Genomic DNA, 15107 nt, shown 5'->3' with positions numbered 1-15107 from the left:
ATTAGGTGCCTTCTCATGGTGGCATTCTTCCATGGTGGTAGGTAGAAGAGCAAAAAGGGACTGAACTCACTTTCTCAATCCCTTTTATAAGGGCACCTAATCCCTGTCAGAAGGCAGAGCCCTCATGACTTGATCACCTCCCATAAGGGCTCACCTCTTGTGCCACCACCCTGAGGATTAAGTTTCAACAGGAATTTTGGAGGAGACACCATTATTAAAACCATAGCAAACACCTCATAGGGGCCAGAGACTGTGTCACATATTTTATTTACATGATCTTATTCAAGCCATACAGCAATTCCATGAGTAAGGCACTATTATTTATTCCATAATAGACAAGAAGTCAAAATATACAAAATTGTATAATTTGCCCAAGAAAAACAACTAGCAAATTATGAAGCAAATATTTACACACAGACATTCTAACTACAAAAGCTCCATTTTTTTCATCATTGCAATATATTGTCATGGGATATCACATGAGACATGTGAGAATTTTCTTAGATTTCTCACTTTGCTATCTTGAAGAGTATAACAAGCAGCTAAAAGTAGTCTATACAATTGTCATTAAGGTGAAATTCCAGAGTCAAAAATTACATACTGGGTTTTTTTATTCCCAAAGGAAAGATCATATATGTTTTATAGAGTATAAGAAGCCATCTTTGGAAATCAATTTTTTTATTCCAGATTTGTTTCATGTACAATTTGGCCATCATTTTGATTTAAGAACTAACCCTTTAAAAGGGATTTTCTTTCTTTGGAACTGTGGTATCATTCACCCCTTCTTTAGTCTCCATCACTACTAGTTTACTGAATTGCCTTCATTTTTAATGAGAACAGAAAATGTTGATAACTTATCCTACCCAAAACCATAATACTTTCCAAACATTTCTAGAGGAATGGACAATTTTAGGGTATGAAACTAGTTTCTAACGTATATCCTTTTGCTTTTGTGAAGAGAAAGTATAGGCTTGATATACAGCCTACCAAAGAGAAAATAAAAGGGGATTGATAGTTTGTTCAACTCATATAATAAACTCAACAAAAGATAAAATTACTCTTAAACATACTTTCCTAATCTTGTTTTAGTTGGTAGAGGCAGTGGTAAAAACAAAGCTATTACTAAGTTTAAGTGGGAACATTTCTGGATAATTATTGTTTGTTGATTTATTACTAGTATTGCTATAAATACCGTGCTACCATCACTATCTCATGATCAGAAATTGTATATTATTTAATCTAATGCCTTGTGTTATATGTATGATATTCAGAAAATTTATGATATTTAATTAATATCAAATTGACTTCAGCATAGATATTAATATTTGTTTTGAATCTGTTATATACAAGATACTTCATTTACTTTATGCTATTTGTTCTTAATCATCTTTGGAGGTAAAATTTATTAAATATTACCCCTATACTACTTAGAAAAAACCAGAGTTGGAATTTGAACCCAGGTCTGCCTGATCCCAGAACCCACCTTTCACTATTGCTGTCTACTCACTGAAATCACTTTTTGAACAGAGGGATTTTAAAATGTATATATATTTGCCTATTGTTTACTAAGCTCAATAGCCTTTAAAGTACTTTTGATTTTAAAGGCATACATGTGGGGAAAAAAGACAAGTTCTGTAACTTGAATCTCCTTATCTTTAAAATGTGAATAATAATTAAAACAGAATTATTATGGGGACTCATTAAGATAATAAACGCAGGCTCTCAACACATGGCTTGGCATTTACTTTTCAAAAAATTAGAAGTATTAATACTAGTAGAACTCTTACTCCATCAGTGTGCCTTCTCCCTGCCTTCCAACACATGCACATCATCTTCCTTATCATCCCCATCATCCTTATCATCATCCCCATCATCCTCCTCATCATCCCCATCATCTTCCTCATCCCCATCATCATCTTCATCATCACCATCATCCTTCTTATCATCCCCATCATCCTCCTCATCATCCCCATCATCATGTTCATCATCCCCATCATCCTCCTCATCCCCATTATCATCTTCATCATCCTCATCATCCTCATCATCCCCATCCTCCTCATCATCATCTTCATCATTGCCATCATCCTTCTTATCATCCCCATCATCCTTCTTATCATCCCCATCATCCTCCTCATCATCCCCATCATCTTTCTAATCATCCCCATCATCCTCCTCATCATCCCCCTCATCATTTCATCATCCCCATCATCCCCCTCATCATCCCCATCATCCTCATCATCCCCATCATCATCTTCATCATCCCCATCATCCTCCTCATCATCCCCATCATCCTCCTCATCCCCATCATCATCTTCATCATCCCCATCATCATCTTCATCATCCCCATCATCATCGTCATTGTCATCATGATCTCCATCATCATTCACCACTAACTTTTCTTTCCTAAGACATTCTATTTGCCAAAGGTCCTTCTAAGGTGCACACCCATAAAAACAACATTGGCTTCAAAAATGTTGCTCAACCTTTGCCTTTCTCCCCTACTTTGGTTTTCCAGTTGCCTTTGGAAAGAGCCAACATTTTCACCCCATGTGCCTCACAGCAGGAAGTTCCATCCTCATTTTTTCCTTCACATTGCTTCTTCAATCATTCATATATTTTTAATTCAGAAAACATCTATGGAGAATCTACTATACCCTGGGAATTTCACAATGAACATATCCCAGCCTTCGAAGCACTTAAAATGGGAAAGAGGTATAAGCAAATGAGCAATTGTGATATAGAGTGACAAAGGCTGCCTAATAGGCCAGTACTGGGTCTTACAAAAGCACAGGGGAGGGGCCCCTAACTCAGCTCTAAGCAGTCAGAGAAGGCTTCCTGAAAAAAAATTACATCTGAGTTGAGCCCAGAAAAAAAAGGATGTTCATCTGGTAGGAAGAGGCAGAGAAAGAGTGTTCCAGGCAGAGAGGATATGACCATGTACAAAAATTTGGAGAAGAGAAAGAGTTCTGTGGGTTTGGAGAACTGCATGTAGTTTATTATCACCATAGTATAGAGTGAGGAAAGGATGTGTTGAGAGATAATACTGGAGAAAGATGCAGAGGCCAGATCATGGAAGGCCTTTTATTCCATTCTTGGGAGTTAGGACGTGATCCCAAAGTTAGTGAGGAGCTATGTACGATTTTAAGCTGGGAGTACAGTGTAGAGGCTGTATCCAAGGGAAAAATCATTTTATTACTTTCATAAATACCAACGTTTGCGGTGGGGAGTGAGGGGGGTTGAGTTCTCAACCTGAGCTCTATGGATAATCTGTGGATGTTTAGAGAATTTGTAAACTCCCTGAAATTGTAGACAAAATTATTATGTTGTATATGTGTTTGGGGGATAGGAGAAGATGCAGAATCCATAGCTATGTGAAATCCTCAAAAGGAACTATGATCCAAATCAATGTTTGAAACCACTGCTCTAGAGGCAGAAAGCTCAAAGCCAACTTATAGAGCAGAAATTTGAAATCTGCCACAAAGAGTCCTTCTAAAGTTGAAGAATTTCTCTTTTAAGAAAAATTTCTCATTCCTTCCCCTGAGTTACCAAACTCTTCCCACTCCACCCTGACCCACTGACGTTTTGTTCCTGGCCACTCTCCCACTGAAGGCTGCTTTCTCACTCATGGAACTGGTCTCTGTGCCAACCCATAATACGTGTCCACCCCAGAGGCTAAGAATAGACACAGTGTCCTGGTGACTTAAAAATTGGGTAACATCTGAAGGATAAACTCTATAGTGACTACAAAATTCATTCTAATCATTTGAAATAAACAGATTATAAACATACGATTGGGGTTTCTCTGCAGGGTGCAGGAGAAGGTATGGAGAAAGTAAAGAAAATTTCCTATTAAATAGAAGGGGAAAGCAGCTACTATTCACAATTGTGAAGGGGAAAGAAGAATGCTAAACCAAATACTTTCTTCTATTTTTTCAAGCTTGACCTTCATCTCCACCACCCAACTTTTCACCCCCAATAAGTTATATCGGATAAGCTACAATTCTTTCAAGCGAATAGACTTTGTTCTGTTTATTTCTTCTTAATATATTTTCCCAGATTTGGAATCTGTATTCCTCATCTCTCAGTTAGGTGTGTGACCTTGTGCAAGTCAATTCCTTAAACTTTCTGGGCAGCGTCTTCATCTGTAAAATAAAGTTGGATGAAAGACCTGTAAGTTGTTTTTTAGTTCCTGCTGTGTGTAATGGTAACTGAAGTGGAAGGCTAATGGAAACAGATTTTATGATAAATATTTCTTATTTTCAACTTGCAGTTATCTCAAAGGATTGCTCAGTACTTCATCTAAGGCATTTTTAAAATTTAATGTGAAAGACCAAGTACCTCACATTATTTGTCCAATACAGCCAAGTACAGCAAGGGTCAAGAAACTTTTTCTCTAAAGGGCCAGGTAGTAAATATTTTAGGCTTTGTGTGCCGTAGGTCTCTGGCACAACTATTCAACTCTGTTATTATAGTGGGAAAGCAGCCACAGACATATGAATGAATGTGTATGGCTGTGTTCCAATAAAATTTTATTTACCAAAAAGGGTGGCAGGCTGGATTAGGCCATCATGCCATAGTTTGCCGACCCTTGAAATAGAAACTGGAAGATCTGGTAACCTTAAGATATGAGAGTTTCATCCCTTCAGTCTTTTCTGTTTACAAGCTGTTTCCTGGCTGATTTCCTGACAATTGTTTTGTTGTCATTGTTGTGTTAAACAATTGCTCAATTATTTTGGCCACCCACAACCACCTCACTATTAACGCTCCAAATAAATAACTTTGAGCAAGTGGGCCTACCAGCTTATTGGGAATCTGAAACAGTTCAGAGAACTTGTTTTTCAAGCACAGAGATAAATAAATGGCTTCATCAGCAGACAGTTCCGAAGATGAATAGCCAAAAGGAACAGTTGAGCAGTTAGTTCATTGAGACAGGGAAAGAAAGACAAAAAGAGGGAAAGAGAGAAGCGGGTAGGGAGAAGAAAGATTGATTGAATAGCAAACCAGTTTGTGAGATCTACTGTACAGACTTGCCCAGCTGGGTACTTTATCTTGAATTTGTTTTGCAAATTGCAGATGCCTAGCTCTAGAAGCCAAGAAAAAGAAAGGGCAGTCATCCCACGCCAAAATACTCTCATGGATCTCAAGTAATTTACATTACTTCATTTTTGTAGGGGGAAAATCATTATACAGTCCCCTTCCAAAATAAGTGAAGAGGAACAGAGAGCTATTTTACCCAAATGCCTAGAACAAGACAAATATTTTGTAGAGCTTTCTTTTTTTAAATTAAGAGAACAATACCTGCCCAGTAACTTTGCCTACTTTGTGAAAGTTACTGTGTCACTGTTCAGCCCACAAAACTGCTTTAACTATAAAACTGACTGAATCCAACGAGTCTTACTATTTCCGTATATACTTCAATGAAACCAGGGCTATTTTGTACCCCATTCTACCTTTTGCTGAAATCAATCCTGCCTGACAGAGTCCTTACAATTCCATTGAAATGAAAGAAAGAGGTAGTCCCAGTGATTTTATTAGTTAATATCTTTTTAAAGATCTCTCACATGTTGACCATGATTTACAGAGACACTTTATCAAAGTAACACCCAGTAGCCAGGCCTATCCTCTGCTTTTGGATAGATTTTGGATAGATTTACAAGATTTTCTTCACAAATACTGTTTCTTTAAATATTTATCCCAGAAAATTTAAAGAAAAGTGTAGTGGTGAATTCACTGGTAGAAGGCTGGGACAGTGGGGTTTGTTCTTAATTTTTTAATTTGGACTTTTTTTCAAAAGGACTTCAAACTGCCTTTGAGAGAAATACAATTAATACAGAGGACAGGTAATTTGTCTTCTAAGGAAAAAGGGTTCCCATGTAAAAGAGTCCATGTGTTCTCCTAATTGTCTCCCAGGTTTGTAGACATAGTTTGCAACCTCAGTGAGCTAGTACTTCCCATGGTGATCCATAGGCAAGATATTAAACCAATGAAGTAAAAAACTGGTGAAAGCATTTTTAACCAGATTTTTTTTCCATAAGTTAAAACATGCATCCAGCTTCCTTGTGAGCTTACTTAACTCGTGAGCATGTTTTATTTGCCTCAAGCTAAAAGATTCGGTCATCATATACCTGATTTACCAAATGGTCTCCTAACATCCTTGAGACCATTCTAGGAAATAAATGATCCATCAGTAGTACAGCTGGAAACTTAAAAGTATAGTCAAGTGGCAGGATTTTCCAGCAGGCTGCATGAACTTTGTTACTCTCCTAATATAGGACTGCCCACAATCCAGGGTGTGACTATGACTCTCTGCTCTCCTTGGAGGTAAAAGCCTTGCAAACAAGAACTGTGTCCAAATTATCTCCAAATGCGTGGGACATAGGTTATACTTAGTCAGTACCTGCTTTTTTAGAAAATAAGTGAATGAATGAAACCCATCATGTCCAAAGCATTTTCTTCGCTCAGATGCTGTTAAGAATAGCAGCTTGGAGTTCTGAAGAGCATTCCAAATAATACATCAAGAATGTTTCTGTAATTTTAGCAGAGGTTGAATGATCATTTGCTAGGGATGTGGTAGAAGAAAGTGCAGTTTGGAGATTTGGACTAGAATGGACAGGTAAGGAGGTTGGGTAAGTAGATGGATGGATGGGGTGGATGGGTAGATAGATGATAGATGATAGATAGATAGATAGATAGATAGATAGATAGATAGATAGATAGATAGAAGATAGATAGATAGATAGATAGATAGATAGATAGATAGATAGATAGATAGATAGAAAAGTGGATAAATGGGTAGATAAAGGCTTTGCTATATAGGGAAGCTTTCGCTATATAAAGAGTCTAGTAACTGTATAGAGTTTGAGTCCAAAATTCTTGAGTATAGCAGTTTGATCAAGAATATCTAGCATCTTCTTAAATGACAGATGAGGATGGAAACATTTTAAAAATATATATATATGAATGTATTATGAGATCTTCACTATCTATTTGGAATAATTTTAAAACATTCTCAGAGTAAAAGAGCAGAGATAGGATGACTAAATACTAGCAGTGGTTAGGGACAGAGCAGTGAATTTCTAATGACAAGGCCAAAGCCTTAGAAAAAAAGGATGCTCACCGGTGGGCCTTAGAGTGGGCTTGGGACCACTTGTGTACAGCTGAGAAATATTAAAATGAAGATCTTAAATGCTTTTTGATTGGGATGGCATTTTGAGAAAAAGATGTATCCCACTAAGAGATTATGATTCTAAAACTCATAAAAATGTTGTTTGTTTTAGGTTCATGAGAAGTCCCTTTAGTATCTTTTTACCACTTTATCCCCAAGGCCCAGAAGAATGCAATGCTTAATAAATACTTGTTGAATTAGTGAAGAAGAGTGCAGTGAAGGTAATAATTCTAAAGACAGGTTGATTGATTGAACATTATAAAAAGAATACAAACATGTTTTTGTTGGTCTGGCAGTCCTGTGCCGGGTTAAAACAAGGACCAAGAATTTTTATCCATACTTAAGCACTGGCATGCTACACTATCTCAGGGACTAATACCATAAAAAGACTTTCAAAAATCTCAAATGCGCATGCACACACACACAAACGTGGAAAACTATCTAGAAGTGCACAATAAATATACATTACTGTGCACTCATAATTGATTTAAAACCCAGGAGGATTGGATGTGAAACCTATTTTATAGGTTAGAACCAAACACTATAATTTTGTAGGTAAAAACAGAAAAGGAACATGTAAAATGAAAGATCATGCAAGTTCATGATTTGAACCAGTCATTGACTATTCCTTGCTGCCAAATCAGTCTTTAACCACGGTTTATCTAGAAAACTTGATTTTCTATCGTGTGAAAGACTACATCGATGGAAATAGCCTAATTATTTCACAATCATACACAAGCATGCATGCACACATACACATATACTCTCATCTATCAGCTGAGAATGTGTGATTTTTACCACAGCCTTCATATGCCCTTCAGGAGAAAATGTGTGTTGGGGAAAAAACAGATGATTTCTATTAAGTTCTACATGGGTTCAGTTTAAGGCAAACAGTGAGGCTGAGTATGAAAATCAAAGCCAATGCATCAAAGCAGCTTTTTCTTTCAAACTATTTTATGTACTAAAGTTTGCACAACATGTTGGCAATGACAGCAAGCTTATATAAGGAGGTGTTTTGTGTTTTACAGCAAACATAAGGGCAAAAAAATGCAAGAGCAGCGAAATATTACTTCAATCATGAATTCAAAGAACGTGTATAGTAGGTACATGGTAAAACCCATGAGTTAGAAACTACGAGATTTAAAAATCTTTCACAAAATTACAAGAAAGAGTTTATCTCTTATTCTTTCCGCCATACCAGGGCACATCCCTTCACCCAAGCACTAGTTTCAAATTTGGAAAATCCTTCGGACCCTAGGGAAAAGGGTCCTAAAGTATCTTTTGGTACTGTGAAGGAAATAAACTACATTTAGCACAGTCTATCTGTTTGATTAGAGAGAGAAAGAGACATAGTTACCTTTTCCTGGCATGCAGATCTTTTATAAATCTTAGAAAAGGGTGGTTTTCCAGAATTCTCTGGAAGTTATTTTGGAGCTCATCAATTCTGCCAACATTGAGCACTCTGTCTACCTCTTTTCTTTCTCTTCATTTTCCCCATTTCTAAATAAATTTTGGTCTCTAGAAAACAAAAAACTGCCTAGCACAGAGTAGACATTCAGTACACTTTGTCAAATGCATTAATGGATTGACAGATTCATGAGTGACTAGATATTAGGTGATCTGAGATTGATTGATTGATCGATTTTTCCTTCAACTTTTAAGTTCCCGGGTACATGTGCAGGATGTGCAGGTTTGTTACATAGGTAAATGTATGCCATGATCAGGGTTTTAATCTTAAGACATTAGTAGGTATCATACCACCTAATGGAAATGATTATGCATGGCTTTTTGTTGTCATAACTTTGGGTGAGTGGATATGTGGAGTGTGTGTTATGTGTAGCTTATCTTCCCAGATAAACTGTATGCCAGAGATCTTAAACTCAAATGGCCTACATGGACCAGGCAAGTGATAGAAGTGAGGAAAATGGGTGGGTATAATAAAGTAAGGAGTAGTAGAGGCTGCTGTGGCCAATTGGAGAGCAAAAAGAGCAATTTGTGTTTCAAACATGATGGGGGTCAAACACACCACATCTGTAGTCCAGGTACACTTACAGTGTGAGCTCCTTCACAAGGCTCATTGGATATAAAACATTTAATATTTAAAAATACAGAAATAACAAAATAATAATAGTTAAAGTGTATCAAACATCTCTACTAAGTCCCTGGCACTGTTATAAAATTCATCTTGTCAAATTTTAGGTAATTAATGTATTACCTTTATGTTGCAAATGAGGAAACTAAGGCACAGTACTTAGTAAATGTACATGATTGCACTATGCATAAATAATTGGATGTTAAAAGAATAAAAACCAGAACAGCAAAGAGCAAAGCTAACAGACCTGAGCTGAGCCCCTAACCGAGAAGAAAGAAGCATACCCCTAAAGACAGCCCATCAGAGAATGATACCCCACCCATCTTCCGGCATCTTCAAGTAGGAGGATGAAGGTAATTTCCCAAATCCGTGGGTGGCTCATAATCTGCAGTATAACTGAGACCTCTACATTTCTGAGAGACTGACACAGAACAGCTTTCTGTAGTCTGTGAGTTCTATCTCCTTTGTTTCACAATGAAAACAAACGTAAACAGACTATTGTTCCTATGTGTAGAAATAACTTTAATAATTATGAGCAGCTATTGTTTAGTAAGTGCTTACTATGTGCTAGATATTGAATTATCTCCCCTAACTCTTGTAGGGAATCTGTGACATCCATACTGTTATTATTTCCCTTTTACAGATAAGAAAACTGAGGCTTAGAGAGGTGAATTAACTTCTGCCACATCACACAACTAAGTGTCAGAACTGGGGTATGAACCAAGGTGGACCTATCTCCAGAGCTTATGGTCTTGTCCATTGCATGGCAATGCAAAGAAGATGAAAAGTGTTTTGAATTTTTCTACCTATGCTTGTCAGCTACTTAAAAAAAAATAAACCAAAAAAAAAAAAAAACACAAAATCTTCTTTTCAAAGTCTTACCTAAAACTCCAAACTATATCAAAGAAAAGAGCAGACTCTTTCTATTCTGGTTCAAGTGGAGAGTAGAAAGCAAACTACCATCTCCAATACATTCTCTCCCACCTTGAGGTCTTCCCCCACCACTTCCAGCTGTCTTTACGCTTCCCTAATCCTGCCTTTTTCCCCCTGTCACAGGCTCTGCTTCCCTGTCCTTACTCAGGGTGCACCAAAAGGCCCAGCCCCCAATGCTCCATGTATTTCCTCCTCCTTTCGCCCTCCAAGACACTCAGCTCACAGATCCTCATCTGCCATTCTCTCAATGACCCTCAAGTGCTTGTCTCCAAGCCCACATTCCCACTGGCTTATAGAACACAGTGGGTGAAGTCTCCAAAATTCATGATGGATTTAAAGTTGAAAGAACTGACTTGTCATAGGGGTGTAAATATATTAGAGGATGGTTTCCTTAAGCTGCTCAAAGGATGTACCTCAGAGATGGCTGTAATTATTTTTTACTAACTAGTGAAGAGGATATCCCCACCCTGTCCTCACTCCCCTGTCCTTCTCTCCAACACACTTCTTTCCACCTTCCTGACCTGAGGGTGCTCAACGCTGGGAAGAGTGCTGCATGAACTGATGGGTTGGCCCAGGTTTAAAGTACAAAAATCTTTCTTCTCAATGCTTCCTGTCTCAGGTGACAGGCAGTAAAGTATACTGATTGAGAACTAGAGTTGTGGGGTCAGACAGACCTGGCTTCAAATCCTCCTCGGCCACTTACAGCTATGTGATCTCTCTGAGCTCAGATTTCTCATCTGCGAAGTTGGGTTAATAATACAAGTTCTTGCTCATTGTTTTGTTGGGAGGAGTGAATGAGATAAATCACATAAAGCACTGACCACAGTGACTGGCTGATAATAAGCCTCAGTGGATGGTCACCCTTAGGATTATTTTGTAACCCTTTGCTTTTGAGGCAGCTGGTGAGCTCTGTAGCCCCAGAGATTACTAAAGCAAGGTCAAGGCTTTCGGCTTGTGGCTTACTTACTTATTTATTTATTTCAGCTTTGCACATAGTTTAAGAAAGAGAAAGAAATAAAAGAGAAGAGAATTTCCACAAACGGTGTACCTACCACCTCTACTCATGTGGTATCATGGGAGTTGCTTTGTGGTTTTTTGTTTGTTTGTTTTTGTTTTGAGACAGAGTCTTGCTCTGTCACCCAGGCTGGAGTGCAGTGGCACAATCTCGGGTCACTGCAACCTCTGCCTCCTGGGTTCAAGTAATTCTCATGCCTCAGCCTCCTGAGTAAGTAACTGGGATTACAGGCACGTGCCACCACACCCATCTAATTTTCATATTTTAGTAGAGACGGGGTTTAACCATGTTGGCCAGGCTGGTCTCAAACTCCTGACCTCAGGTGATCCGCCTGCCTTGGCCTCCCAAAGTGCTAGGATTACAGGCATGAGCTACCGCACCCAACTCCCTGCTTTATGTTTTTATGTCTTGTAACCTTATACAGTTTAGCTGGTGAATGACAGATGGATTTTTTTTTTTTGCTGGGCATGGTGCTTCATGCCTGTAATACCAGCACTGTGGGAGGCCAAGGATCTAGGATCACTTGAGCCCTTGCGTTTGAGACCAGCCTGGGCAACATAGTAAGACCCCGTCTCTAAAAATAATTTAAAAATTAGCCACCCCGTCTCTTAAAAAAATTTAAAAATTAGCCAGGTGGCACATGCCTGTGGTCCCAGGCACTTTAGGAGGCTGAAGTGGGAGGATTGCTTGAGCCTGGGAGGTTGAAGCTACAGTGAGCCATGATTATGCCACTGCACTCCAGCCTGGGTAATAGAGTGAGACTCTGTCTCTTAAAAAAAGAGAGAGAGAGAGACAGAGTTGGATTTCTTTTGTTCCCATGTATTCAGTGTTTCCCAAAGCATATTCCCTGGAACAATGAGTATCAGAATGACCTAAGGAGGTACCCTGATCCATAGCCTCAGAATCCCTGGGACAAGGCCAGGGCATCTGCCTTATAAGCTGATTCCCAGATCATTCTGATCAAAGTATAACAATTTTTGACTTAGTATTTATATCATATAAATCTAAAATTTGATTTTACATTTTCTTGTATTTATTCATGTAAGCATTTCTCCCTCACTTGGGTGATAAATTCTCTAAGGTGATAACCATATTTTCTAGTCTTCTTATAACCCTACTAGTGTACTAGTGTAGAGCTCAATCCTAAATACATCATTGGGAATTAATGAGAATATTCAACTGGGTTTAGCTTACTGTCTTGCAGAGTCCTGATCTGTCAATGCCAAAAAATTGGTAGAGACCTCAAATTAGAAAGGCAGTTCACCAATACCCAATATTATTTGATATACAATTGAGTTTTTAATCAATATTTTCTCATTGTCAGTGTGTCGGGTATTCTTTTACTGAGATTCTTGCACCGAGATACCTGAATTGTTGACTGCGGAACAAAATTTACAAGTCCCGGAGAAGTGAAGTCCTTTCCAAGTTTGAGTTTATAAAACAGAAACTTACAGGCCTTCCTGACTTTCTGTCACAGAGAGCTGGGTAAGGCAAAATGCCTTCTGTCCAAAATAGTTTCAACTTTTAAACACGTGAATTAAAACTTGACTTTCATTGCAGGACCAGCAATGATACATGCTAACTTTGGGAAAAGGAAGGATTTGTTAGATTATGATGTTTATTCCTGAGAAATTGAGAGGTTTGCCATATGTTTTTATGGTAGTTTTCTTTGAGGTTCCATAAACACCTTCTGGAATGTGGAGGTTCCACAATCAGAGTCCTATGGGAGCTTTTCCAGTGCCCTAATGTCATTAACCCGGTTGCTTTGGTTGCTGTGATATGCAATTATTTCTTCTACATTTAAAAAGCGATTCTCTGATCTCCAACCCATTTAACCATGTTTGATCTTTAATAAGATGAAAAATGTTTGGAATCTGAGTGTATGATCTTTGTGCTACATTTTTCCTTTTTTAATTCACAGTAGCTTTTCCTTCCCCCTTTCTCTTCTTTAGGATCAACACTCTGTGGTAGGCCAGAACACAGGCCCCAGTCCAAGTCCTAACCCCTGCTCAAATCCAAACACTGGAAGTGGTTACATGAACTCCCAGCAATCACTGTTGAATCAGCAATTGATGGGAAAGAAGCAGACTCTACAGAGGCAGATCATGGAGCAGAAACAGCAACTTCTCCTCCAGCAGCAGATGCTGGCTGATGCGGTAAAACTTTCTCTTAATTTCTACTGAACCAACCTGTTGACCCAGCAGAGGAAGTTTATTTTTTTCCATTTATATTTACTGTGCCTACTTATGTGACAGCAACAAAGGTGTCCTGACTGTAAGAGAGGATAATTCCATACATTTAGTGTACTGCAGGAAGAAAAAAAAACAAACTTGATTTAACAGCTGCTGGACACTTGGAATGCATGGCACCTCTGCTAACCAGGCCTGCCCAGCCCAGGAATGTCTAGAACAACCAACATGGGCATTTGAATCAGGCAAAAGAAACCAGTGTTGTTCCCCAGGCTTAAGGGGCAGAAATAGTAAACTGAACTTGAATCAACTCAAATCCAAACTGATTTTAGAGATAAGAGTTTTAAAAGCAATTTTGAAAGCCAACATGGAACCTCAAAACCAAGATTTGGCTTCCAAAATAAAGCAACTCACAATGGGGGATTTTTTAAAAGAAAATGTAAAATACATTTCCCATTTGCACTGTATATATTAGGTTGATGCAAAAGTCATTGCAATTTTTGCCACTACTTTTAATGGCAAAAACCGCAATCACTTTTGCACCAACCTAATAGTTGACTTTTTAAGAAAGACAAGATTCTGTTTCCCACACACTCCCCATGCGTTAACCCTCCTTCAGTATTTATCTGCCCAGCCCTGGTTTCATTGCCTCCCTTCAAACTATTTGGCCAAATGAAATAAAAAGTAAGCATCTCCAGGTGAATTAGAGCTAAGGTATACAGAAAAGATAACAACAAAATCAAATAATTTTATATTCAAGGAGCTTTGTAGTGAGAGTCAGAAATGCAGGGTATCACAAGTGCTATAATTATTCAGTAAATAATAATTTGCAATGAGGGTAGAGCCATAAGCAAGGCAAATCCTCTCTTCACCCTAAAGAAGGCTTGAGCCCACTGAGGATATGTCAGATAAATTGGCCAACTGTAATGCATGTGATTAAATGCTATACTCTGGTGACTACTAGAAATGATTTCAGAAAGAACCTTCTATCTACTGAATATCTGAAAGTGGAGTAAGAGATGAGACGAAGAGTAGGAGGGTTATTTCAGCCAGAACAACCAGCATATTCAAAGACCTAGGGGCAATAAAGGATACCACATATTATGCCTGCCAAGATATTGAGTGTGCAGGAGAATGGGGAAGTGATGGGTAAAGATGAGATAAGAGGCAGGAGGGTAGGGCTTGAGAGGCCAGAATTTACATTAAAAAGCAACTGAAGAGATTTTAAGGATTTAACACAAGGAGAAGTACTAGATTCAGATTTGCATTATAGTAAATGTATAAAATATACTAAAAAGTATAAAAAGTAAGGGAAAAAAGTATACTTTTTATAGTAAAAAGGGAAAAAAGTATACTTTTTATAGTAAAAAGTATAAAAGGTAAGAGAAAATATAATGAAGAGAAAGATTAAATCCAGCCTGAAAAGATTGAGGATAGTCTCCCAAAGAAGTAAAATTGGACATTGATTTTGAAGGACTGTAGGATTCTGATAGAGTAGGTGGGGTCCACTATTGTAGGTGGAGGGTGGAGCACCAAAATGTGCAGCCTGGGTGTGAATTTGTTGGTTAGTTTGAGATTGCATTATGAAATATTTAATGCCTGATAAAAAGTAAACAGTATAACAACCACATTTTTTTAAGGAATTACAAGTGGAATAAGTTTCGTATTCAGGGCATGTGAAAAGAAATAGTGAGAAGTAAATTTATTTGACCT

At 38.1% G+C, this 15107-nt stretch overlaps 1 protein-coding gene across 1 annotated transcript in view; it reads left to right on the top strand.

Moving 5' to 3' along the window:
- Nucleotides 1-15107, top strand: part of MAML2 (mastermind like transcriptional coactivator 2) — a 367344-nt gene that overhangs the window by 339082 nt on the left and 13155 nt on the right. Inside the window, exon 3 of the mRNA XM_032167210.2 lies at nucleotides 13158-13361. Within this exon, the coding sequence (XP_032023101.1) occupies nucleotides 13158-13361 (204 nt within the window). The remainder of the gene's footprint in view (nucleotides 1-13157; nucleotides 13362-15107) is intronic.

This window comes from Hylobates moloch, unplaced genomic scaffold (genome assembly GCF_009828535.3).
Source record: "Hylobates moloch isolate HMO894 unplaced genomic scaffold, HMol_V3 SCAFFOLD_11, whole genome shotgun sequence".
NCBI classification, from domain to species: Eukaryota; Metazoa; Chordata; class Mammalia; order Primates; family Hylobatidae; genus Hylobates; species Hylobates moloch.
This window is presented reverse-complemented; position numbering and strand designations above follow the sequence as displayed.